At 39.1% G+C, this 27,083-nt stretch overlaps 1 protein-coding gene and 1 long non-coding RNA gene across 2 annotated transcripts in view; one reads left to right on the plus strand and one right to left on the minus strand.

Moving 5' to 3' along the window:
- LOC135314293 (uncharacterized) overlaps positions 1-6,510 on the plus strand; it is a 52,357-nt gene extending 45,847 nt beyond the window's left edge. Inside the window, exon 4 of the long non-coding RNA XR_010373761.1 lies at positions 6,339-6,510. This is a non-coding gene — a long non-coding RNA (uncharacterized LOC135314293). The remainder of the gene's footprint in view (positions 1-6,338) is intronic.
- THSD4 (thrombospondin type 1 domain containing 4) overlaps positions 1-27,083 on the minus strand; it is a 345,527-nt gene that overhangs the window by 262,909 nt on the left and 55,535 nt on the right. The window contains exons 5-6 of the mRNA XM_064456549.1: positions 25,533-25,962; positions 5,005-5,107 (exon numbers count right to left, since the gene is read on the minus strand). Of these exons, the coding sequence (XP_064312619.1) occupies positions 5,005-5,107; positions 25,533-25,962 (533 nt within the window). The remainder of the gene's footprint in view (positions 1-5,004; positions 5,108-25,532; positions 25,963-27,083) is intronic.

The following is a 27,083-nucleotide window of genomic DNA, read 5'->3' on the forward strand; positions in this document are numbered from 1 at the left end:
TCAGCACTTTGGTTAGGCAACAACAGTATTTGGGAGACTGGGGGCATTTGGGGACCCATTTTAAACCCCACAGAAAATGCAGCATTGACATTAGTGCCATTTCATATATGCGACTGCTGCTTTCAGCTACAGGAATTTTTATCCCAGCTGAAACTCAGCCTGACTCAAACCCTGCTGCAAAGAGCAATGTGGCGTACAGGCTCCGTACTACTTTTGTCTCAGCAATCAAATAGAAAAATAAAGAGAAGTCATAAGAGGAAGCCAGACCTGGCAATCATGAGAAATTGAATGAACTCTGCCAGGCCTTCCAGAGATCCCTCTTGCCATCAGAGTTCACCTACTCTGGCTGACCCTGCAGATCCCCCACAGGTGAAAGGCGCTGCCCTCGAGGCCAGCCTGCCTGCTAACAGCAGGGAGTGGAGGGGGTCTCCATGCACTCTGTGCAAGCCTTCAGGTTCCAGCAACTGTCTGCCAAAACCAAACTATTTAAACAGCTTTCAAGATCTGAGCATGGCTCTGTTCCTAGAAACTCGTCTGGCTTGATACAGTATTTTAAGCCAAAGACATCTTGACTCTACCAAGTGAACTAAATCATCTGTACAGACACCACTATGAAGATCCTTTAGTCACATCCTCGTTCCTATTATTAGCTTTGTTAGCTAGCATCCAGTGACCTCTAACACAAGTTGCAGCTGCATATGTAAAACAACACATACGTTTGAAATAGCAAGAGCTCCCACTGTCAGTGCGAAGCAGGTAAATAAGCTTGCTGCCCTACAAACAACCGCAGTCACCTGAAAGGGGAGCAATGAAACTAGAGCTGGTTTTCAACAGAAAAGCAGACACATCATTTGGAGGAAATGCTTGGTCAAGTCTGTATTTTAGAAAACATCACATTAAAATCTTGCTCTAAAATAAGAAAATTTAAAAATTTTTAAAAAACAGATTCATTTCCATGAAAATTTTGCATTTCTTTTACTATGAGGGAAGGAGGTAAAGCCTCAAATCTTTTAGGGGTAAATCATGTCTGACTTTCAGTGAACCAGGCTCTGATTTGCAAAAACTTCTTATTTTGTCTTTTTTAAGTGAAATTTTCTCTCAGGAAAAAAAGTTCAAACTTTGCAGTATTTTTCTACTTGTAAATTTCTATGTTTAACAGGAATAAAAAAGCCAAGTCCCCAAATAATACATTGTTAGCTATTTCAAGTTTTACACACTGGAGATGCAATCACAGCTTCTCCTAGACTTTGAAGTCCTCTTCCACTTGCAAAGCAGGCAGAGGCAGCCCTGCTGGCAGCTTTCCTTGCTGGTTACCATGCCAAAGAGCTGCACAGGCCGGGAAAGCTGAATGTCTCTGCAGGACTTTGCCCCTAAAGAGAGCAGATCACGCAGTGCATAGCTACAGCATACATTTTGCTCCTGCGCCTGCCTGCCCGGCACACCTGTAATTCTGACTACAGTAAGTGAAAGTCAAGGCTAGGATTACAGTATAAAATACTGTCTATTACAAAAGCCTGGCTGTCATTATCAAACAGAACTCAAAGCGAGAGGGCCTGCAGTTGACCAGGATTTTCTGCAGTTGTTGATTTGAAAATACTATATTTGACAATGTATTTTGGATGTGTAAGACTATCCAGGTATCCTGAAGATGAATTATCAGACAGAGATTTTCCTGCAGAGGACTTTATTTCTTCTTTAACCTTATACAGGACTTCTGACAAAAAAATCTGCAGTTGTCTCCTTCCTCTCACAGTTATTCTTCACTAAGAAAGACTCCTGTGGTCAGATTGCCACTGTTATCATTTTCAATGAACCAACAGGTTTTCTCCTTTCAATAGAGTCTTTTCATACAGCCATCAAAACATCAAACATTTTAGGCTATGAATGAAAAATAACGACAGTTAAAAATAAAAAGTTAGCTGGAATAAAGAGTTCAATTTAAAGAGTTAAATTATCAGAATGATTAAAAAAGTTATTACCTCTGAAGATTTAAAATTCCTTACAGGTTTTATGGTCATGTCACTGTGATGTTTTCCCTCTGTCACAACTGGATTCTTCCTCTCAATTCCTGCCCTTAAAGTCATTACACACTACTGGTTCTCCAACACAAACTAGTTTTTATTTTCATTAAATACTCTAAATTCATGGGGTTTATAGTCCCTTTAATATGGCACTTTTAATAAGGTCTGTGGAAGCCAGATCAGCAAAAAATATGTTGCATCTACTAAGATAAAATGGGTTAGAAATACAGCTGCACCAATCTGAACAACGAAGAAATAAAAATATGTGTATTTTTAAAAAATAATAATTACACTTAAGTCATCATCAAGACAGGGCTGTAAATTTAGCTGCCCTTATTGATCCAACATAAAACATTAGGAGCAAGCTGTGCTGTGCAGGGGAGGGAAACAGAAATTACTGTGACACATTTTAGATCCCCTGAGTCATCTTTCCTGGCAAGGGCAGAGTGAGTCAAAGCTGCTGTGTAGGGAGCAAGGAGGCAGAGCTGGACGGCGGTGGCTCAGCATTGCTGTGTCTTGTCAATAGCAGTTTGAAAAGGGACGCATCAAAGCTAATACATCATAAGTCTTTGGAGCCATGTTGTAGGAGAAGTCATGCTGTCCACAGAATATGTCTTCAGTCATGTGATTGCTGGGGTACCAAGCTCTTTTTTCTGCCTAAATGCATGGTACAAAGTGCCAAAGCTGTACAGCCCTGAAAAGTCCTTTTGTACAACTTCACAATGCCAAACATGACTTTGATTAAAAGCATAGTATATACTGAATGCTCATAATTTGAGATAAAGAGATAGAGCTTTACAAGTCTTCACCTTCCCCACAAAAGAAAAAACCAGACTGAGGCATGACTGCATTAGAAACAAACATTTTTAGATCAGTTGGGAGTTAGATATGAACCTACCTGAATGCACTGACTTATGCTGAGCTGTAAAATTAGTTAACATCCATTGTGGATCAAAGGTGCTCATCTAAAGGAACTACAGAGAGCATGCTAGCGCCCCATGGAAATGTCCATTTCTGGGTATAAGAAAAAGGAACTTCACACACTTGCAACACTCCTTGAGTCCCCTTAAAAATAAATAAACCATAACTTCTAATACTTCCTTCAGCACATCCTTGGAAGGGTCTTTATTGTTACAAAACAGGCATTTTGCGCCTGTACAATGAGGCAAGGCACAGAAGCCCAAAAGCCATTCACACAACGCAGTCCAGCAAGGGGTTCCCTCGGTCCCCAAGAGCAATACAGTGACAGCAGCATGTGCTATCTTCCAGCTGACACATGCAGCTGCAGCCCTACACAGACGCACATTTCACTGCTTTCAAGTTAAAACTTAGTATCAGGCTCTATACTACAGGATAGACATGACCTCAGTTTATTAACAGCAAAAAATCACCAGTAGCTATCACCCCTTTCTCCTCCTAAACCTATGAGGAGGAAGGGACGGAGAATTAAAAAAAATGAGAACCAGGAGGAATTCTTCCATCATGAAACTTTCCCATTTCTTTTCCAAATCTCTTATTTTGCCTCCCTTTTGGGGCTGGGAAAGCAGCTTAGCACAAGAAGTTAAAGACTGAAGGAAAGTAAAACATACACAGAGCACTAATTCCCCCAGAGAAGATCACTGACACCGAAGATGTGCCTAATCAGGTAAATCTTGCCACTATGTCAATTTTAGGCCATACAGGGGCCGGGCATTATCATAAAGATAAATCATATTACACTGAAGCCTTTATTTGTAATGAAGTCTTCCAGCAAAGAGAAATCCCTGCAAACACTGACTGTAAGATATTAAAAGCCATAGCATAATGCATTACTTCTGTTTACTTGTGTTGCATTGTATTATACATAGCTACTTACACAGAAGGTAATAAACCATATTCAAAAGACACTTAAAAAATACAGGTAAATTCTCTTCCTTCTACTTTGCTCTTCTCAGATCTAGAAAGGGTAAATAGATGGGCCTGTATCCTGCATTTTAAAATCTTAAGGTGAACTGTGCTTCCATTTGGACAGGAGACATTGCAGAGCATACACAGCTTGTTGATAAGGGCTGTGGGTAACAAAACCCTTGTACTCTCCTACTACTGATTCACGCCAAGTGATAGAATGGCCTTAGAATGTAATAAAGATAGCTGGTCCACAGTATGCACACAATATTTCTCTATGCATAAGTCCTCTTTGGTCTTTGAAGTTTTGTGGAAAAAAACTTTTTTAAAAAATAAGACATTAACTAAATTCTTCTGAATCCAGAGATGTATTTGAAGAATAAATTATTTACCTCATAAATAATTATGAATCTCAACTGCCGTGGGCCCAGCTCTTATTTACAGAAAGACAAACAAAATAACTATTCCACAAAACATGTTTCTAGAGAAAGGTTATAACCCCCAACTGACCAAGATTTTATCCTCCAAGGGTTAGGACTCTAGAGGGGTGGCAGACCACTACTAGCGCTGCTGCTTTGTGTTCCAGGACAATCAGTTCGACGTGCAGCTGGGGAGGTCCATAGCACAGATATCCCTCCCAACTGTCAAACATATCATTAGAAAATACAAATTAGACAGCCAGAGAGTCCTGAAATTAATGCATAAGGACCATGAGCACATGCTATGCTGGCATAAGAAAATTTAACTCCATTTACTGAAATGGAGCCATACTGAGCCTTTGTCATCAAAAATAAACACAAAAAAAAGAATTAACAGTGTAGCCGCTGAAATACTGTTGCAACACTATACAGAGCCAATGGTATACCAGTCAAAGTAGGACCTACATACTTTCATTCCTGTAAAATATAAGAAATATTGATGTGAGATTATCTACTTGTCTGCCCATCAACAAATGCAGCAGATGAACAGAGCAAAATGAGCAAGACTCAAACAGTCAAACCCTGATGGCTTCCACTGGGTAAAAAAAAAACAAAAATCACATTTGCCTTTCCAAAACACAATCTGTAAAATAATGCAAAACCAAGTTGTCTTCCCTTACCTTCTGCAAAAGGCTCCCATTCATAAAATCGACCCATAAATGGCTTGTTATTGTATGATGCACATTGCACCTCTCTAATATTTCTGCTGCTTTCAGGACACATCTGTTTAAATAAAAAAACCAGTCACATTATGATCAACAGCAATATTGTTATTGCTTTCTTATTAATTCACTTTAGAAGGTTAATGAAGGCATTGCCAAATTCTAATCCAGACGAATGATATGAACATCAGGAGACTCCTTTTCTTTAAAACAGGTAAGAAACAGTGTGCTTTTAAGTAACAGTATCAAAAGTACCTGTAGAAAAACATAAAAAAGAATTTGTGGAGTTCATGGAGGAACAGTTCTACAAAAAAAGCAAATTTTTAATTGAGCTGTCATTTTCCTCAGCAAAAAGATGACACTTTAAGATAAATTTAATAAGTTAGATAAAAATATTTACCTTTCTGCAATAGCTTCACACTATTTCATTATTAATTTTCTGGGCTCAGATTCAACAGAGTTGAAACATTTAACATACATGCTTCCATAACTTATTAAAAGTTGGCCATACCAGCTTCTTATTCTCATCCTATGCTTCCATACCATATTACTGCTTTTTCTTTTTTATTTCTACATAGTGCTATTACAGTCATTGCATTACTTTCTATTTTAACTTGTGCTTTCAAATGCTAGCTTCAGAGTTCTTGAAGCTAAATAGTGGGAAGAGCTTCTTATGTACGGGCACGTGTGTGCACACACGCACACACATGTATTAAGCAGGGCAAGTTTTAGAGGTAGAAGTATCATCTTTCATTAGATGACCTGCAATGAAAGCCTTTGGCAGACAAGCCTTGTTTAGATGTGAAGCAGATTCCAAAAGTAAATACAAGTTAAATACTTAATTACTTTGTTCTGCCTGTATCCTCACACTACAGCAGTTACAGCAAAAGACTACTCTGTGTGTGGGCACACACAAAGGGGAGAAAGATTTCTAGAAAGGACGTGGGGTTACATAGAATAATTTCTATGCTTGAAGAAACTAGAAAAGCTTTGGTCACAGATGCATTTTTTCAGGTATCCTTTAGATTATTAAAATGGCTATTAAAAACACTATTCAAGAACTGCAGAAACCACATGAAGAACTGGACTAGAACAGCAGAAAATTTTTTCTATAGGAGGCAGATTTCAAGGGAAAACTAGATACAATATTATATGAAAGAAGTGTGGCTAAATAACTGTGTTTTTTAAGGGAACAGCAAGAGAATCAGTAAGAAGAGTTCTTGTTGCAACTGCAAGTCAGTTCTCTTATGTTTGTATAGGGGGAAAAGATTGAAGGCTGGTTGTCTTTGCAGTGAAAACCAGCCCACCAGAGATCCCAGAGGAGTTCTGGCTTTGTATCCACCACCTATATATGAAGATGTTTGTAACTGGATCAGTGAGACGTCAAAGTCGAGTTTTCAAGCGGGCTATAAACTGTAACAAAGACACACCTGGGGGAAGGCTCACAGACTACTTTATCTTCCATTAGAATCACTGTAACAGATCATCTAGAATAAACACTGTTTCCGGCCAAACAGCCATCTGTGCTTTTTTCGCCCACCTTCTGAGAGTTCCAAGTACACACAAATATTGTTTTCCTCAACACTCTAATTAAAAAAAAACAAAACAAACCTTCCCTGAAATAGGACCATGAGCCACCAAACTTCATTGGAAGGGTGGGACCAAAAGTCTTTCTAGCATCAAATGCAGAAACCAAAGCTATAGTACCACAACTGAAATACACATCCTTACATCTGTGATACAGCAATGCAGCAAGGGCAATTCAGCCACAAAAACCAACCAACCAAGGCTAGGAAGCTTACATCTTTCATGGAAACCAATTATAGCGCATATCCTAAAGGTGAAGGGACAGAACCTGAGCCAGCATAAATTAAGGTCACTACATTAAATTACAGCAGAACGACATTAGTTTGCACCAGAAAAGAACCCAGCCTGAAGGGTTTCTTTTTGAAACACTTTTTCCCTTTTTTTTGGCACACATTTTCTGACAGTTTATTGTGAAGTGTTGTTGTTCCATTTTGGAGCCTTGAGCTCATGCTCTTGTGTACCAGTATTTCTGGCTCAAAAACCATTTCCTATACACCCTGTTCATACCAACTGCAGACAATGTATGAACAAAAAGATCAAAATATTAATTGCTGTTACCAAAAAATAGTGACACCCATCCCTTCTAAGATCATTTTTATACAGCTAAAATTTCTGGTTTTAAACTTACCAAAAGTTGCCCACAGGACAGAGGCCCCATTGCTTTAAAGCAGAACAAAAGACTGACAAATACACTAAACACTGTGTGGATCAAGCCAAAATCAGAAAAAAAGGCTAACTCAGTAACGTCCCTTCTAAATTAAAAGTCCCAAGTCAGTTGTCCTTATTCCATTTCTTTCATCAAAGTTTAATTACAAAATAAATTTTGAGTAAAAATTTTGAGTGACCTGATCTGCAAAAACTCTTCCCTTTATTCTTTATACAGATTATACTCATTTTTATTTTTAAATATCTTTTACAAATATTTTATGAAAAGGTTAACTACAAGATGCAACTAGTCAAACTTACTACAGTGTATGAACCACCACGGCTCAAAAGAGTTATACTATACATATATACTAGCTAACATCTATACATCATTATTAACCCCACCTAAATTCTTAATGCATAGCTGAACTAAATGACAGTTTTACACTGCCTATGGCTCAGCCCACCTGCAAATGAAATCTTTGAGCCTTTCTCAGAAGAGCTAAGAGTTCCAGGCACTTTCTCTTGGCCTCTCTGACTTTTTGGCACATCTTTTAGGCAGAAAACACACTGTTATCACTGAAAGGAAAAAGTATGACCCTGTACAATCAAAAGTGAAACTTTAGCATAGGGGTTTCTGTAGATCTTAATTTTTTTTATTTATTCCTTGAGCATACAACCTATTTTTACACTTTCATTCAATTACTATTTCAGTCACAAACACGTATAACTTGACTATAAAAGTCCTAAAATACAGCAATGAGCATCTGTGATGAGATGACAACCCCAAAGAAAGCTTATATTTACAATGTCTAAGAGTTGTAACTTGCAGAGTTCATCATTTACTTCCCAGCTCACATACATGGTTGGGCGATACTGGAAGACAACTGAGGACAAAGCCAGGCTTTCCAATAACACCATCATCCCCTGCAGTGTGTGGTCTGCATAATGCAGCAGGTCACACCTGTGCTTGGCTCACACTCTGTCCAAGGGTCTGCCCGCAACAGAGTCCCTACACCCTTCCTGGCCCTCTGCCAAACAAATACCACTTTTGCTTTAAAAAGCAGTCATGTTGGCATGTTTACAGATGAAAAATGATCCTGTGGCTAAGCCAGAGTACTAGGATTTAAACAACCTGGATCTCTTTCCAAAATCTTCCAGAGGCTTTTGGAATGAACTTTGCTAAAATATTTAACCTTATTGTGTGATTGTCCCTCAGTTCCCCCCTCAGTGACATGAAGACTGTGCTGCCTGGTAGGAACTTGAAAAATTATTTTTTTTTTAAACAAAATGTTGACTTTGAATCATTGTTTTGTTAATGACAGAACTAGAAATTAATTTTTCTCCTCAAAAAACTTAATTTTGTTTTGCATTTACTGAGGGAATTACCTAAAGTTTTTCATAGAGGTTTTGATACAAAACCAGGATGACCTCCTTGGACATGTGTAAAGAAATAAAATCTCCTTTTTAAACCAGGTCTGTAGAAGCCAGATCAGCAAAAAATATGTTGCATCTACTGAGACAAATTTCAGATTCCACTGTGTAGAGGCAGTTATAAGTTATCTAGAAAGCTATACTCTATGCTGGGAGAGGGTTTTTGTTATTATTCCTTCAGCTGTGCACTATAAAATTAGAAACAGCATCTAAAATCCATAATTTTGTATGTTTTTAGATGGTGTCTTGCCTACTTAAAATATGCTGCTTAGAAAAACCAATGCTGTAAATTAAGCATGTGGGACTTTGTTCAGCTAAGTACTTTACCTGGACATTTTCACACAAGGTAAACCACTTTCAGAGCTTCCACTGCTGCATTTTGATGTGGTCGTTTCAATGAGTATGACAATTCAGCCAGCTTTTCTTCCTGTACTTTCAGAATGGGAAATTAACAGGACCAGCGCAGCATTGCATTGATAAGGCAGGCAATGCTTAAGACAAAACATTTTAGGAGTCTCCCCTCATGTTTTGGGATGTCAGGCCAAATTCCTTGAAGTGCTAGGAACTTTGCACTTCTGAAACAGTAGCTTCATTTTTGCCTCAATTTCATCCGAGGTATGCAGGTATGAAAATGTTCTGAGGGACTGCAACACACAGTACTTCTCTTTGTGTGCTGGTTTTGGCTGAGAAGGGGTTAATTCTCACTGTGGGGGTCGACTACCTTTCCAGCTTCCCACGCTCTGCCGCGTGGCGGGGGGCTGGGAGAGGCAGAGCCATGGTGGGGGCGCCTGACCCCGACTGGCCAATGGCATGTGCATTCCATACCACGTGACACCAAGACCAGTATATTAAGGGGGTGGCAGTTTGCGGCTCGGGGGCAGGGTGGTGTGTCGCATCCGGTTTGTTTTGGCAGTTCGTTCCCCCTCCCCCCTCCCCTCCCCCGGGGCTTTGCGCCTCTCGTTGTTCTCCTTTACATTGCATTTCTATTGTTGTTTCTTTTAATTTTAATTATTAAACTGTTCTTATCCCAACCCCCGAACGTTACCCTTCTGATTCTCTCCCCCAACTACCGGTGGGGGAGTGAGCGAGCGACTGTGTGGGGCTGAGCTAAACCATGACACTTTGTCATGTACGATTACAGCTTTTTTAAAATGAGCTGCTAGTACAGCTAAGACTGTAAAACAGCAAAACCACCCTACTTGCTTTTCAGCTTTTGGGAAACATTCGAAAAGCACAGGTTTTTAACAAATCTTAGACACTTTGGTTAATTAATGAAATGTTGGCAAAACACCAGAAAATTATTGATCTACCAGCAGATGTGCGCTCACACTGGATGGATGCCTGCCATTAGCCAAGCTATTTCAAAGCTGCACTGAGATAATGCACTTCTGGAAATGCATAAATGGGCCATTTCAATCCTGAAACCACCTCTAAAGGTACTTAAAACATTGACTAAGATTTTTGACACTCTTTCATTCTTATGGCCTACATACAGTAACCGGCAAACTTTTTCAAAGGCCCCATAGTCCTCGATTCTCCAGGGTCAGGCATAATTCATAATTATAATATTTTCTATGCATGGAATAATATACATTAAACCAAGTCCAAGTAATCTAGTTGTACTCTAGTTTTAATTTCTCCAGTGGTTCTATCTAATTGTGTTATTCCTTTGACATTCCAAAGGATAAACACATCTCCAAAGAAAAACAATTCAAATACTTGTTTCTGAAACAGTACTCTGTAGATTCTTCTTTCATTTTCAGAATGTCTTTGCAATATGCATACTATATAAATTCCAATTCTGCACACCATAATCCACAATGTCTGCAGTGAACTTCTGCTCTGAAGTGCTGGTGCCTTGTTCCTCTTCAAACCTATGGAAGTCCCACGTCCATATCTGAAAGTGGAATCTGGGGTCCTTCAAATTTTAGTTCTTCTGCTACAATTTTGTTGTGGTAGTTGTTTTTCTTTGCATTGCCAAGGACCATGCACACCCCTATCAGTATTACTTAGAATCAAGGCAACCTACTTTTGTCTAGCTGAACACACACTAAAAGACAGCAACAGATCAATTTAAACTACCGGAGACTCTTTTATTCCCATTATAGTTCTGATTTTTAAAAATGGTAACAGAACATTAAGACAATTTGTCAACTAAAAAAATAAATAAGGAATATTAAATGTGGCTAGATATCTGTAGCACAAAATATCAGACAGATTTTTTATTAAAATGGAGATGATGCTTCTGAAAAACAGCAATATGCAAGAAACTTTAAAAAGCAAAATTTTAAAAAATATGTGAAGAACAGCTCTGCAGTAAAAATAGTGCTAGCCAGCACTAGTTACAGTCCATTACCACAGACAGTACACTAAATGTCTGGTTTGACATGGAATGAAAATTAACATCTATGACTGCAGTGATAACTGGACAAGTTTATGAGGAATGAGCACCCATGTTACCAAAATCTCAGTACTGCCTCAAGAGATGAATTTACAACTACCTGTCTGTTGCAGTGGAGATTAAACTTAGCTATGACAATCATCAAAAACTACTAAACTTTTTTTACTAACCAGAGAGAGATTCTGAAGCAATGCAGTGTCTAAGGGAGCAAATAATAAAGGGTCAAAGCCTTTCTCTTTTCCCTCATGGCTTTCAAGGGGCTGCCTGCCATAGATGGAAAAGACCTTAGATATGTGCACAATACAAAATAATTCTATTTCTGCCCAAATCCCATATAGCTAGCAACAAGCTTGGGTTTGGAACAAGGAAGATGGCCCATGGCAGAGCTGCACACCAGGGTGCCTGCTTTCCCCAAGGTATGTGCTGGCTCCCACTGCCATGGGTAACGGAACTGCTACTATCTCAGTCTGGAACTTAAGAACCCTTTTTTCCATGAATGATATATCAGCTTTGCACCAAGAAAGTTCTCCAAATTTAATTAGAAAAGTCTCTGAAGTGTTACCCAAACCTAATCTTCATTAACATTGCAATGTATCAGACAAATAAGGCATTAATGCATAATGTGGCAAGTGTGTCTATTACTGCTTTACTTTTTTCCCTTCCATAGCACTTTACAGCTGAAAACACAGTATGTCTAATAACTGGGAAGAAAGATCAACCAAACAGATGGAAAATTGAGTATTTCTGCTTAACTTCACAGGTTTGTGGTTTTTTTAAATTCTCACTGACAGACCCATCTGATTAGATTGAAATAACTTATTTTATTTAAGATTTTCAACGACTTGTAAACTATTTAAGTCCAACTTTGGTTTTAAATAAAATGTTAGCCACTGATCTATCCCACAAAAAACATCTACACTGATCTAATGTGCATGACTGGAAACGTTTGGCACTATAAGCTTAGGAGGGGCTCACCAAAGAGCTATAGTAGGAAAATTAACAGTCCAGTTCCTCAGTAGTACCAAAAATGTGTCAAGGAAATAATCCGTTTCTGTTTATTGCTAAAATTTTACAGATGCTATTCCAAAAATACCCAACCAACCCACCAAAAAAATAATCCATCTGAGAAACAATAATTGATTTCTACAATATCTTAAGTTGAACAATTAGAAAATGGAGGACAAATACTGAAAACAGACCATGCTGGAACAGAGTATCATCTGGTGTAAAGTGATATGCAAGTATGCTATGGAAGTCATAGCTATGTCAATTCACACCTGCCAATGATCTAGCCGGTTGACTGTTGCTAGTGTTTTTCTGATCCAGCAAAAGACCAGATGCCTATCAACTCATTCCAAAGATGTTTTTTCAAAATGTAGTTACTATTTTACTGTCCCAAATTTCTTTTAGTGCCCAGTTCCCTGAGTGAAAAAGTACTTCAGTATCAAGACTGGAGCGCACATAGGATATTCTTTAGATGATCCCAATCAAGCATCAAAAGCTTGGCATTTGCAACAGAAATCATAACTACTTTGTACAACGGCTGTTCTCAGTCTCAGCAGTGGTATAATTTCTCTGTATAAATATGCTGCATTAAAAAAAATCCACCAAATACAAGAATCCCTCCATTCACATACCTATTTATAGAAACACTACGTAATGCTCAAGGTCCTGAATCTGCACACTATTGCCTCATTTAATGGGAAATCAATGAAAAGTTATTTCCATTTGATAATCTGGCTCAAAGTCTGAAGAATGCCTGAACATGAAAGCTTTCAGCCTTGCTGCAGATACAGTGTCTCATCTGTTCAAATACATCTGAAAATACAGCATGTTTTAATAATCCTCCTTAGAAAATGTGACATTTATGTACTGAGGATAGTTGCTTTAATATAATAATAGTAGTATTCTTTATACTAGAAAAATCAGCCACTCCAAAACCCTTTCTGAAAGGCACCACCAATATCAGCTTTGAAAGACCCTGAGACAAACTCATACTTGATGCAACTCAAATGGAATCAACAGAGTTAAAGCAAAGATGATATACCTACTCTTAGAAGTTTGTAGAAAATTATGCCAATGCAATAAAACACCTACATCCAGAGTTTCCAGCAGTATTTTATTTCATTTTTTTAAAAAACAGTGTTCTTTGAGCAGCCTGTTCTTTCTGGGATGCAGTCTTTGTCACATAGGTTTCAGTACTTTACTCTTTTATCACCTTCCTCAGTAGGTGGGAATAATCCTTTACTAGGTTTCTATATGAAAGCCTAGTCAATTTAAACGGAAATTCAATTGCATGCATTCCATTTAAATGACTGGCCTTTGTGTGGGAAGAGGGACTACCAGAACGGTTCCAGCAAAAAGTCTAAAAGTTTAGGGAAGTTTCTGATTTATATTACCTTGATATTCCACTCTTTAATTAAAAATTCTTATTACAGCAATAATCACAATATTTTTAGAGACGGATCTCTATTTTAAATGACAACCAGGCAACAGAAATGTTTATGCAGTGTTATATGAGACAGAAATATACAGGCACAAACGTACACAGGTTCCTACATCTAGGGTGAATTCTGGTAAGTCCATTGAGAGAATGCATTTTGTCCTGTTTTGTAAAACAAACAAACAAAAACAACTAGAAAAAAACCTACAATGTGGAACAATTTGTTTTCTACAAAAAGTGAACAGTTGCAGTGCACCATAAACAGCTTAAAAATGACTGTGAGTTTGCAGGAGCCAATTTTAACAGAAATTACAGCATTATTCGTATTTTAGAGCTTTTGTTTCCATCAGAAATGAATTTCTGATACAACACACTCTTACACTGTTCCTAGGTCATATTGCTTAAAAGAAGAAAAAAAAAAGCACCTTAAGCTAACTAGCAGATACATTTACCATTATCTTGTAATGCTTTGGTATAGCTGCAGCTGGTAGCGCTATCCATTTACTTATGAGTTCATCACACTTTAACTGTTCAGACTAAAGCTTTCCACTCCTGGTATCTGTCTTAGTTTCTTCTTTTTTTACTGAAGTATTTCATCCAAGAATGAGTCTGAAGAAGAACAAGAGGGGAAAAGTGGTTTTTTTTTTTTCCCATGCTTCAAGTATTCTGATTATTTTTTTTAAAGTACCTGTTTTATTTTTATGAGTTAAATGAAGTCAGCCAGGAAAGTGGTTTTTTTTTTTTCAAGAATGCATCTTCTGCCTTTTATATGGAAATTTACCCAGATATAGACAGGCTGCAAGATTTTGAAAAAATGCTGATAATCATACTTTGTACACTTTCAGTCACAACTTGTTGAAGTCTTGCAGCTAAACTACTGTAACAATCTGTTTACAAGAAGTTTTTTCTACATCTGTGGCTAAAAGAGGCTGAGAAGTTTCCCAGCAAATAATGGTACGTGCTCCTGAGGTCTGTATTACAGGCAGGCACTGGAAATGAAAACAAGACATCTCTCTCTTCTGCTCTTAATAACCCCTTAAGCCTGGTGCAGACAGCATGGACAAAGCAAAGAAGCGGCCTAATACAAACACCTGTACATAAAAATGCGTGGAATACTTTGCAAAAAACTTGGATCAATCTTGGAACTAGGATTCAAGAGAGGAGACTGGATAAGCAAGTCAGCTGAAGAAGGTACTGAGAAGAAGGTGAAGCTGGATGAAACTGGAGAGAAGCTGGGGAACCTAAGTAAAAGAAGGAGAGACTGGAGGCAGAAGAGATGGAAAATACTAGACAAGGTACTAAGAAAGTGAGAAGTGGGATTGAGCAAGAAATTTCAGTGGGACAGCTTCTGCTCGAGAGAAGGAGCAGAGATGGGCTGTATTTGGAGGAATAGCAGAAACACCTGTGGTGAGAAAAACCTATGAACACCATGGCAAAGCATTTTCATAGCCCTGTAGTACTAGTAGGGGGTAAATTCCTTCTACCATTGGCTCAACCACAATGGTCTGGTGAGTCCTGTGAATAGTGACATATCACATGATGGCATTCTGGTTTTGAAGGCTTTTTTGTTTCTGTTTTAAAACTATAAAGTTACATACAGTAAGTTACAGGACAGTAAAAATGTGTGGAACCTCGACTTAGAAGAGATTGTCCATGCAGTTAGTATATAATTTGGCTCTTTTTGTCTCCATTCTCAATTATATGATTACATACTATGTCTTCCATATGATCCACAATTTATTCGGTGTGCAGAATGGACTTACTCTGAGGATGAATCGGGAATGTTTAGTTACAAGGGTTACTTACATAATCTGTCTCATTCACAGTAGAAGCAAGTAGGTATACAATGGAGATACAGAATAAGGAACATGAAAGATGGTCTGCAGTTTCTGGAACTAGCTACTCTGCCAGTTTGGGGGGGAAAAATATCACCTATGGTGCCATTTACTTAATCCCATCCTTTCTCAATTTGTGAACTATGTACTTCCTGTTATGGAGGTCTGACTGAAAACCTCTGGATCTGATTTGCAGGTGAGCTGCCAAATCATAATGACAGTTTTGGCCAATGCAAATTTTGCTTTGACTATTGTCAAGTAATAAAGACGATACTGAACCCAGAGAAAAAAAAAATCCAATCCCAATTACTCGACATAGGGCATGAAATTATTGCACACTTATTTTAAACCTCATTCTTCCATATCACAGCTGCCTTTCTCACAACAGATTAGATCTTGCTATCACACAGCAGCTTTGTGAATGTTAAAACAAACATTGCAGTGTTTAAGGATGACTAGTCCTTAGAGAAGCCATTTTTTCTCATCTTCTCCAAGAAGCATTTTTAAGGCAGGGAGCCAGAGGCTGAATAATAACGAGAATAACATTGAGAAGTGTATCACTAATAACTAAACTGTTGATATATGCAGGGGCCCTGGGGTAAAATATTATATTATCAGGTAATTAAATAATTTTCTTAACACACACAAGAGCTACCACAGAATTGCTGACAAAACTCTAGTTCTGAAAACTCTAAACCTTTGCAGGTTTGGCTTTGTCACATTAAGGGAGTCCTTTTAATGGCACTTTCCTGCACAAAGTAAAACTATACACCATCACAAAAAAATGTAATCAAAAATTGACCCAACCTGAGGTCTCATAACAGCCATCAAGATAATTAGTATGCTTGCTATCTGTCGTGGTTTAGCGGCAGCTCATCCCCACACAGTCGCTCGCTCACTCCCCCACCGGTAGATGGGGGAGAGAATCAGAAGGGTAACGCTCAGGGGTTGGGATAAGAACAGTTTAATAATTAAAATTAAAAGAAACAACAGTAGAAATGCAATGTAAAGGAGAACAACGAGAGGCGCAAAGCCCCAGGGGGAAGGGAAGGGGGGAAGGGAAGGGGGGGAACGAACCGCCGAAACAAACCGCCCACGCCGCAGCCGCTCACCGCCCGGCGCCGCACCGCCTCCGTGCTGCCACTGCCCCCCTCAATATACCGGTCATGGTGTCACATGGTATGGAATGAACCTGCCATTGGCCAGTCGGGGTCAGCCGCCCCCACCATGGCCCTGCCCCTCTCAGCCCCCACCGCCACGCGGCAGAGCGCGGGAAGCTGGAAAGGTAGCCGACCCCCACAGTGAGGAGAATTAACCCCTCCTCAGCCAAAACCAGCACACTATCTTTAACAAATGATAATGCAAACAGAAATACAGAAAAAGAAAACAGTGCATTGCTTGGCTGGGAAGTTACTGAATGCAGAAGCCAAAAACTGAAGACAGTTTGAAGAAAGAGGCAGGGGATGTTTCCCTGGCTTCTTCCCTCTGCAGATCACCCATTGCCTCTCCCACACTGCAGTGAGAGATACAAAAAAATACAGGATTGGCTTTTCCACAAATACAAGTAAAAAGTTTGAAGATAAACAGCCTTAGCAACCTATCACTAGGAAGAAACTCTGCTTTATTAATTACAGTTGCATGTCTCTATGTGTGCAATATGCTGCCCACAGAGGTGTTATTTCTGGACAAACACACAGCACACTTCATGAAGTACTACCAAAGATGAGACAGAGCACCACAGCATGTTTGGGTTTGTGTTTTTTTTAATATCATCACTGCTTTAATTATTTCTGGGTTTTGCGTTGCTCTGCATGCAGTTATCTCTTAATATATCATGTGCAAAATTCTCATTTAACTGTTCTGGGCACCACTGGGCATGCAGTGCCAAATTCCATTTTCACCACTTCTGGGGGAGAGGGTTTGGACTACTATCCTTCAACATAACTATTTGGCATTTAGGCAAAGGAACACATGCTTGCTAGAGGTAATCTTACATTTATGTTTTCTAACTTTCTACGTGAGTTTTGGCCGTTTGCTGTTTTTGAGCTCTGCTTAAAAATCTAAAATCAAAAAAACCCCACAAAACTAAAAACTCTACCAACAGTATTGCTAACGGACCACTTCTCCCTCAGCACACTTAGATTAACTTTGGCAGCTTCTCCTGCACTTTTTCCTCCTTCACCCACCTCAGTGAGTACAGGAGTGGATTGGAATTGTACTGGTTGGTACTTTCACTGTAAGTTCCCATATTCATTTATGTTCTTTTCCTGCTATCTGGCTTGAAAATGCACCTTAAACTTGTTTATTGTTATCAGCAGTACTGAACTAATCTCCTAAAATACCAGGAAAAAATTACTCCTTTCACACACCAAAGCTGATGCTGACATCTGACAGTAGGTGTTTTCTAGACCTGTCATTAATGGGAATAATTAACAAGCGTTCATAAAAACAACGTTAAAAAAAAAAGTAAATTAACTCAAAGAATTTACCCTTATCAAAGTTTCTAGACATCTGCAGCTTCATCTGCTTCAAAAACCTGGATGCAATTAAACTACCATATGAATAAAAGCAAGTTTCTTGTTCAAATTATAGGAGTGTTGAATAATTATGCACCTGAATTTCAGACAAAGACTTCTGTCAATACGGATTGACAAGAAGAAAACAAGACAAGCTGGAATGCCTTAAAATATCTCCCACAGCACTTGTCATTTATCAGTATAGGCAGCTACCCAAATTTACAGCTCCCTATTAAACAAAACTACAAATACATCAGGAATGCAACCGTCTGGTTGCAACTCTGAAGTCACAATTTTCATTAATTAGTTTCCTCTTTAAAAAAACTTGGCACAGAGGTTATGTCTGAACAACAACCAGACAATGCATCTAAATCACCCTGCAGTCATGTTTTATTGCAGAACAAAAAAGCAAAAATTGCTCCACCATATTTTAAGTGCTGATGCTGCTATTCAAAACTGATGAAGTGATTGGATAACTGTGAATCTTTCCCCCCTTTCCTCTCCTCCATGACACGTGCATTCCATTTACCCTAAGAATTGGAAAAGTAACTTCTCGGACAATTCCAATTGCTACATGAAACCTACTATTCATAGTTCATTAGGAAGTTAGGAAACAAATGTTTTAGCCAACTGGTATGCATTTCACTTTTGATTTTTAGGCACTCTGGATTAATTATTAACATTTTTATATCCCATTATTACTACACATAAATGAGAGTCTGAATCTTCAGCTATTCTTAGACATATATTCACACAACTTCAGCTTCTCCAGCTTCACCATGCAACCCATTTAACAGGCTCAGAACTTCAAAATAAACCTTACAGATGAAAAATGCAGTCCAGTGCTTCCTGCAGTATTGTAAAATACTTAAGTACGACTGTCAACCGTACCTTTTGAAGTACGACTGTCAACCGTACCTTTTGAAGTACTTCTGTACATTAAAAATCAAGAAAACATATATTGGGAAGTTGACAGCGCCTCTAGAAAATTCAGCTCCCAGAGCGCTCAAGCTAAACCCCAAACTTACTAACAGCACTAAATGTACATGAATTGGCCAGCTCTTATACAAAAATATGGAAACTATCTACCACATATGAACACCTAGAACATACAAGAGAACTCCCCAAGATAAAGAGCACAGTTGTGGAATAAAACTATTTGAGAGAGCTGCTAAAGTTACCCCAACATATTTTTCCTAATGATTTACGGCAGACAGTTTCCAATCATATTTTAAGTTCTTATTAGAACATCATAATGCAAAATATTTTCTAATACAGTGTTCTCAGTTGTTGAAGGGGATGTCATAAAGCCACATTGCAGAGATGCAGAGGAAACAACTGTGGTCCAAGAGTTTTACCAAAGATGTCTCTAAGTGACTTTCTTGTATTGAAGGGACAATTGATCAAACTATGTAGCACATTTTACGAGCAGTTTCTCTGTGCCAGTGCCTGGTAAGTTAAGCCCCTATTAGTGACAACACATTCTGAATTAATATTTATAAAATTCTGCTGCAAATATCAAAACAGTCAAAGAAAGGAGAGCACAACCCAAAGTAATGTAAGTTTTTAGTAAGTTTCCTATACACCCATGGAATGTCAGACTACCAAACGTACATAGGATCCCACAGTGTTTGCAGGCAAAATTCTTCACATAAAGTCAAGGTTAAATTTCCTCAGGAAAAGATATGTCATCATAACCCCACTTTACCACTTATGTCAAACACGTACTCTCTACAGATCTCAAAATGAGAATAAATAAACCACACAGTAGCTCTTTGGGAATAAGAAGGGGCTTTTCAGTTTAAAAACAAAAAAAAGCTCTTTTAAAAATACATAGTCTATTTGTCTTTACCTCAGTATCTGATCATCCCAACTACATTAAAGAGTGCACACATCCTTGCAGCACCCCTTATCATAGACTCACGGAGTCATTAAGGTTGGAAAAGACCTCTAGGCTCAAGTCCAGCCACCAACCCAACACTACCCTGTCTCCTAAACTATGCCCTGAAGTACCATGTCTACATGTTTTTTGAATACCTCCAGGGATGGTGACTCCACCACCTCTCTGGGCAGCCTGTTCCAATGTCTGACCACTCCTTCAGTAAAGAAATTTTTCCTAATATCCAGTCTAAACCTCCCTGAGGCAGCTTGAAGCCGTTTCCTCTTGTCCTATCACTAGTAACTTGGGGGAAGAGACCAACACCCACCTGACTACAGCCTCCTCTCAGGTAGTTGTAGAGAGCACCAACGTCTCCCCTCAGCCTCCTCTTCTCCATACTAAACAACCCCAGTTCCCTCAGCCTCTCCTCATCAGACTTGCTCCCCAGACCCTTCACCAGCTTTGCTGCCCTTCTCTCAACGTGCTCCAGCCACTCAACATCCTTCTTGTAGTGAGGGGCCCAAAACTGAACACGATATTCAAGGTGTGGCCTCACCAGTGCTGAGCACAGGGGCGCGATCACTTCCCTACTCCTGCTGGCCGCACTATTCCTGATACAAGCCAGGATGCTGTTGGCCACCTGGGCACACTGCTGACTCAAGTTCAGCCAGCTGTCAACCAGCACCCCCGGGTCCTTCTCCTCTGGGCAGCTTTCCAGCCACCCTTCCCCAAGCCTGGAGCGTTGCATGGGGTTGTTGTGGCCCAAGTGCAGGACCTGGCACTTGGCCTTGTTAAACCTCATGCAGTTGGCCTCAGCCCATTGATCCAGCCTGTCCAGGTCCCTCTGCAGAGCCTTCTTACCCTCGAGCAGATCAACACTCCCGCCCAACTTGGTGTCATCTGCAAACTTACTGAGGGTGCCCTCGATCCCCTCATCCAGATCATTGATAAAGATATTAAACAAGGCTGGCCCCAACACTGAGGTTTTCTGAAAAGACCTGTCTGGGAATTACATTTTTTGTTCCATACAAAATTAAACATTTCCACTTCTACCATTACTAAAACTTGAAACGTTGGAAATATTTCATTTTCTATAGAGTGGAAAGTTTTCAAAAATGCTTGGGCAGAATGTCAGCAAGCTGGTGAAATGGCCCAAGCACCCAGGTGCTAATGCCTACCTATGTACTTAAGTGACAGAAAAGCACATAAGTTTTTAATAGACTCAACACATTCCTGCAGAACGTTTCAATTCTATTTAGTTAGGGTTCTGCATCCAAAAAAGCCTTCCAATGGAAAAGTTTTAATGCACACCCATCAAAATTAGTATCATCATCTTTAATATTCTTTAGGAAATTAAATATATTTATTTATCCCATCATTCTAGAGCTGGGGATTGGTACTCAGCCTTTTACCTTACCTCTTCAACTGTAAAACCTCTTTCCATTTCCAAAATTGTCTTTTCAGATACTTTGCATTCCTTGCTAAGGTGCCATTCTCAAGTGCCCTGCACACAGGAGCACAGATCCAAGTAAAGAACTCTTACTCAGAACCAAAAGCTGGATTTTTCATAGCTGTGCTACCAGAAAAACAATATGTATAGCTGAAGAGACAGGATAAGAAAGTAGAAGTAATTTTTATTTTCTGATCCTATATAGATACTTCTCCAAAACACAACCAACTTCTTGCTAAGTAGCAGTCAGGTAAAATACTGGGAAAGGCAACACAGTCTAACTGGAGACATGACAGTAATCCATATGAACCAGCAGGCAAGCTAGCAAATCTGAATGAAACTGGACAAGCTCAGCAAAACTTAATCCATAAATATCTCACTGAGCTCTCAATAATTAGTCTTTCATACATTTTAGCTTCAGTTTTGCAAATTCATATATAAGCAAAAGTATAAACTTGGTCAGAAACATACCTCAGTCTATAGCTAATGAAAATTTAGATTTTACATCCATTCTGTGTTGCTCTTCATGGTGAAACTCATATATTAATTTCTCTGCCTATTTTTTCATACTTCTTGCTGCACTGTTACTGAATCACCAAAACAGTCACTGTTTTATTTTGCAGGTTTTCTAACCAGAGCATTTAAGTGGTCATAATTACTATGTGACTTCAGACACAACTGTATTGGTTGGACAGTGGGAACTGCAGAAGAGGAGAGGTAACAAGCTGTCAGGGTAAGCGGGGCCTTCTGGCCTGAACCCTCCATCAGGGACAACATAAAATCATAAAACAGTTTGGGCTGGAAGGAACCTTCAAAGATCATCTAGTCCAACCCCCTGCCATGGGCAGGGACATCTTTTACTAGATCAGGTTGCTGAAAGACACGTCCAACCTGATTTTAAATGTTTTCAGGGATGGGGCCTCCACAACTTCTCTGGGCAACCTGTTCCATTGCCTCACCACCCTCACCATAAAAAACTTCTTCCTTTTGTCCAATCTAAACCTACCTTCTTTTAGTTTAAAATGGTTGCCCCTTGTCCTGACACTACAGGCCTTGGTAAAAAGTCTCTCCCCATCTTCCTTATAAGCCCCCTTTAAGTACTGAAACGCTGTAAGGTCTTGCATATTAAGGACAGAGACATACTAAGAATTAATGTCTTTACCAATAAGCCATAATTCACTGTATGTCTTACAAAAAATACAATAAATCAAATTAAATTGACTTTAAAAAGGGGCCCTCTGTATCACCAAATTAATACTGTAAAACAAGTAGGCTTGAAAATCCAGAACCCTAAAAGCTTCCTTGTCTTCACTGCCCAAGCAACCCTCAGCCTGAAGTTAATTTACAAATGTATTCTCCCACAGACACTGAAGAGCTAGTGACTTGGCAACGCTTGAGGCAACTAGTAATAAAAAGTGCACAGTAAACAAATGTTCCATTTGAGTTGCTTCCTTTGTTCTGGTGACAAACAACGCAAACAACTTTGCATTCAAGTTCTACTTCACCCACACGCCCATGTAATTATCTTTCCTTCAGTGAAGTAAGGAAGATTTACTCATCACTCTCCCATTTTGGAGGAATACAGACTACATTTGAAGAATCTTATTGTATTGCAGATAGCTTATGGTTTCAGAAAGATCTGTAGTGTAAAGGACAGGTGTTTACTGCCTGTTTCCTGCTCAAGGAGGTGACAGGCAGTTGTATATTCTGAAGTGAGCATGCTCAAAGCCTATATGCAAGGTGCTGAAGAGGGGAAGCCACTTGTACAATAAGAAAATAGGTTTAACAACCTGCAGAAACACTTGAACAAATACAAGTACTTCCAAGGTTCTCCCTAACCAAAATCCACAAGTTTAACTTTTATGAATCAAGCTGTCAGTCATGTAAAATAAGTTCAGCTATTAATGAAAAAAACACAATAAATGTACAATAATGAGGAAATGACCTAATGGACCAAAGCAGATTGACTTAATTTGTTATTAATTAACTGCCTGTAGGAGAAACTGTAGAGGGAGTGGCCAAACACCAGGACAACCGTTAACAGAATACTTTCCTCTCAATAAATGAGATTTTCGTTTTTGGTATGCTCCAGGAAGAATTAAAAAAAGAAAAAAAGACAGAAAAAGATACTATTCTCTGCATGCTGGCAAGACTACTGGAACGTGTCACTGATGATAAATTAAATTAACGCCCACATGCAGAAGCATTTAATCATGAAGAACAAGCTAACAAAGCGAAACACTATCAGCCTTGTTTTACTCTCACCCCGGCCTTTATAGTAAAACTGTTTTTAGCAACTTCTTTTTTATAATTATATTAATTACCACATTCTAGGGAGAAAAAGAACCCTGAATAGCAATTACAGTTTCTCCGAGGGTAACAGAAATGTTACTAAATAAAGAATATCACTATGTAGAGTTCCATGCCTAGGAGGAGCTGCACCATTTACAGTTTCTCTTTGTTATTAAAAGTGTCCTGTAATATAAATAATGATTTCTCTGTAACTGCATTTACACATGCAACAATTGCAAAGATAGAACACTACTCTCACCTATGTTTTCCTCTTCATCTATTGAAGTCTTCTGTTTAAACAAGAGTTTCTAAAATTAACACAAAAGTATTTTCACTCCTGTTCCCCTACTACCAAAATATATTTGCCAATGGCCAGGCCACTCATCATGCTGACCTGCATATCTTGGCCCTGTCTAATTCACAAGCTCACAGCCCTCTTCTCTTCAGCCTACTTGTCATTCTCAACAAATTTCCTCTACAAACCTTCCTTCATACCTCAGCCATCTGGGATTGCTTCTTTCTTCCACCGCATTTCCAACTTCCTCACCTCTCACCCCTTGCTCTCTGAAAAGAGATCTTTCCTGGAAATAATTCTGTTACATTTCTTAAGTCAGGCAGAATGCTGTTCAACTTTTTGCCTCAATGCAGTAAGGGATGAAAGAAAGACTGGGACATATGTGTATCACTTGAACAGCATTGCACAAATTCGGCACAGAAAACTTTCCAAATTAATGCCCATGCACTAAGTTCCCTTCCCATTTCCTTCAAAAAACAGAAAGTGTTTTTCAAAAGAGCAATTTGTACCAGAGACTATTCTCAGAGGCTCAGACTAGCCCTTTCATGTTTTCCATTTCAGACAAATACACTAAAACTTTCTTGACATTAGGTCTCTGCAATCAACTGTCTCGATCAATGGATTTTATTCCATTGTACAGGAATGGACCATTCCAGTAAATGTAATAACTGCTACACTAAGAGGCAAAAAAGCACTTGTCTGATTTGCTTAGGTTGTGTTTTTACTATCCTGATCATATGTTCTGTTGCTACATCTCCACTATGCAGGCTTCCACTAAATGTAAGAGGCAGAAGAATCAGATGTGCACCCACCCAGAAAAATATGGCCTGATGTCTCAACCTATTGAGACCACTCTTGAACATCCTGCTTCTAATATCCAAATATAAGCTTCTTCAAGTTTGCAACATTAAGTTAGATTAGTAGCCCAAATAAGGTGCAAATACTAGGCAGAGATACTTTAGGAATTACTAAAATGACACAGCCAGAAACTGAAAATTCTAGCAGGATGAAAATTGCTTGTGGGGAGAAACAGCAAAACCTCCCTAGCCTCCCACATACAATGGGAGACTGCCCCAGAGCATAGAGCTACACCCAGCCAAACACTTTTGAATGAAGTAATAATGGAATAAGTTTTATTTAAAAATTAACGCAGAACAGATTTTCTCTCCAGTAAACTAGGAAGCCAAAAATCAAAGCATGTAGAGCTTGTATGCTGTAAAAGTAGCATCTGTCACAGAATCCACACTGCACCACAGAAAGATACTGGAGTGATGTATGCTACAGGGTGCTGGCTCTAAATGCTATTTAGAGCATGACTAGCACTCCCAAAAGGATAACCTTATCTTATGGGATCGAGAAGCAGGGAGCCTTCATTATGTGGTCTACCCCAAATCCATTTTACCTTTTCTTACATGGAAAAATATTCAGTTTGTCTGTAACTCAGCTTCTCCCTCTATCAAACTAGAATCATACATATTGGTAGGTTTAGTGACTGCTTAAAATCCTTGAAGCCATGCTATTAGGTAACTGTAACATTATGCATCTACTTTCAGTACTCCCCAAGACACTTTAAAATAAGTTCACAAAAAAATTCATTAAATAAATAAAAAATTATGTTCAACTTAACTTCTTGAATATGTGAACATTTAGCATACTAGGGAAAAACCAATAGCTGTCCAACAAATTAAATACAGGAAAACCAGACTTACATTTGTGTTGCAGAGTTTATATTGCTTGTAAGTGCCAATGCACACAATTGCTGCAGCCCTTTGAGGCTGGGGCTGACCCTGGACTGCCTGGTGTGATGCAGACCCATGATGGTTTGAGTCACTGCTGTGAAACAGGCTTTGAGATACAGGAAATGAAGATGACTGATAAACTGAGGGTCCCAGGACTTGATGTCCAGCCTGAGGCCCACTTTCTTCTTGATAAAGATTCCCATGTTGGCGTGAAGGACTAGCTGCCTGGCTGTAAGCGTTCATGGGACTTGGACTCTGCTGAAACATGTGGTTCCTTGATGACTGTCGCTGCCTCCGAAGTTTCTCAGGCTGCTGACCAGTATCAGTTTGTAAAGGTAAAATGTACGGCACTTTTCCATATCCGTACTTTCCAGGACCAATAGGATTTCTGTTTCTGCTTCTAAAAACATAGAAAGAGAGAAAAGACAGTTACTGAAGTGAAGGAGTAGTTAGATACTTATATGACTTGTTATTTGTCAAAGTTATTCACTCCAAAGCAACAGGTAACCAGAAACTTCAATCTATTCTACAGAAAATATGTACAAGTTGTAGTCTTGCTTGGTGTATTGGGAATCTCTGAAGAAGTCTACTGATTGAGCTAAGTCCTGGGCCCTTTTTGGCTGAGTGTCACATGGGAAGTCACTTAGTGTCAACTAGCAAAGGCAAATGGTTAGGTATGGTATAAAGTAGCAGTTTGGGGGTGCCTCTGTCCCAGCCTTTTGAATGCTAAATCCTTTGCAGCAAGAAGCACTAGATTCTTCCCCAGAGCAACACCTAGATGCATTGTCCAGCCCACCTGGAAGAACTGCTGTCTGGAAAACTAGGAGGGGCCATGCAAAAGTCAAAAATGAGACCGATATTAGACTGTTAATCTCCAGTTCAGGGTCATGAATCTGAACTGAAAAGAACTGAAAAGAACTGAAGGATATGCAAATGGTGACATAAATTAGGACTCTTCAGCCTGGAAAAAAAATTATTAAATGGGCATATAGTAGTCTTAGACATAGAATGACTAGTATCTGAAAGAAGGACCCATGGCTTAAGGCAGCAAGTGTCCAAAAGCTGCTGGAATTATTTCCAAAAAATAGAAAACTTGATTTTAAGGGAAGCCAGTCTTTTTTTCTAGTAAAATGGTTGATCACTGCAACAAGCATACAACAGTGTCTAAGAAATGAAAGAAATAACACATTCTTACTGTGAGTTCCTGACTCATCCTGGCTTCTTTTTCTACACTGTAACTTTGAAATTATGCTGGAGTCCACTCTGATGAAGAAATGAGGCACCATTTCTGGTAGCTTCAGTTGCCAGCACCCTGACATGCCCATGGTTACATCAAGGCTCATCAGGGGTGAATCCTCCTAGTTAGGGCCAGAATAACCCAAGACACTGCCGTGTACCAATGAATACAAGCTTCAGTTTGCTCAGGTTGTGCAGTAATTATGACCTGGAATTTTCAGGGGAATACGCTTCCTCTGAAATGGAAGGTTAACTTTTTGTAGCTGGGAACATCACATTTCTTTC

Source organism: Phalacrocorax carbo, chromosome 7 (genome assembly GCF_963921805.1).
Source record: "Phalacrocorax carbo chromosome 7, bPhaCar2.1, whole genome shotgun sequence".
Lineage (NCBI taxonomy): Eukaryota > Metazoa > Chordata > Aves > Suliformes > Phalacrocoracidae > Phalacrocorax > Phalacrocorax carbo.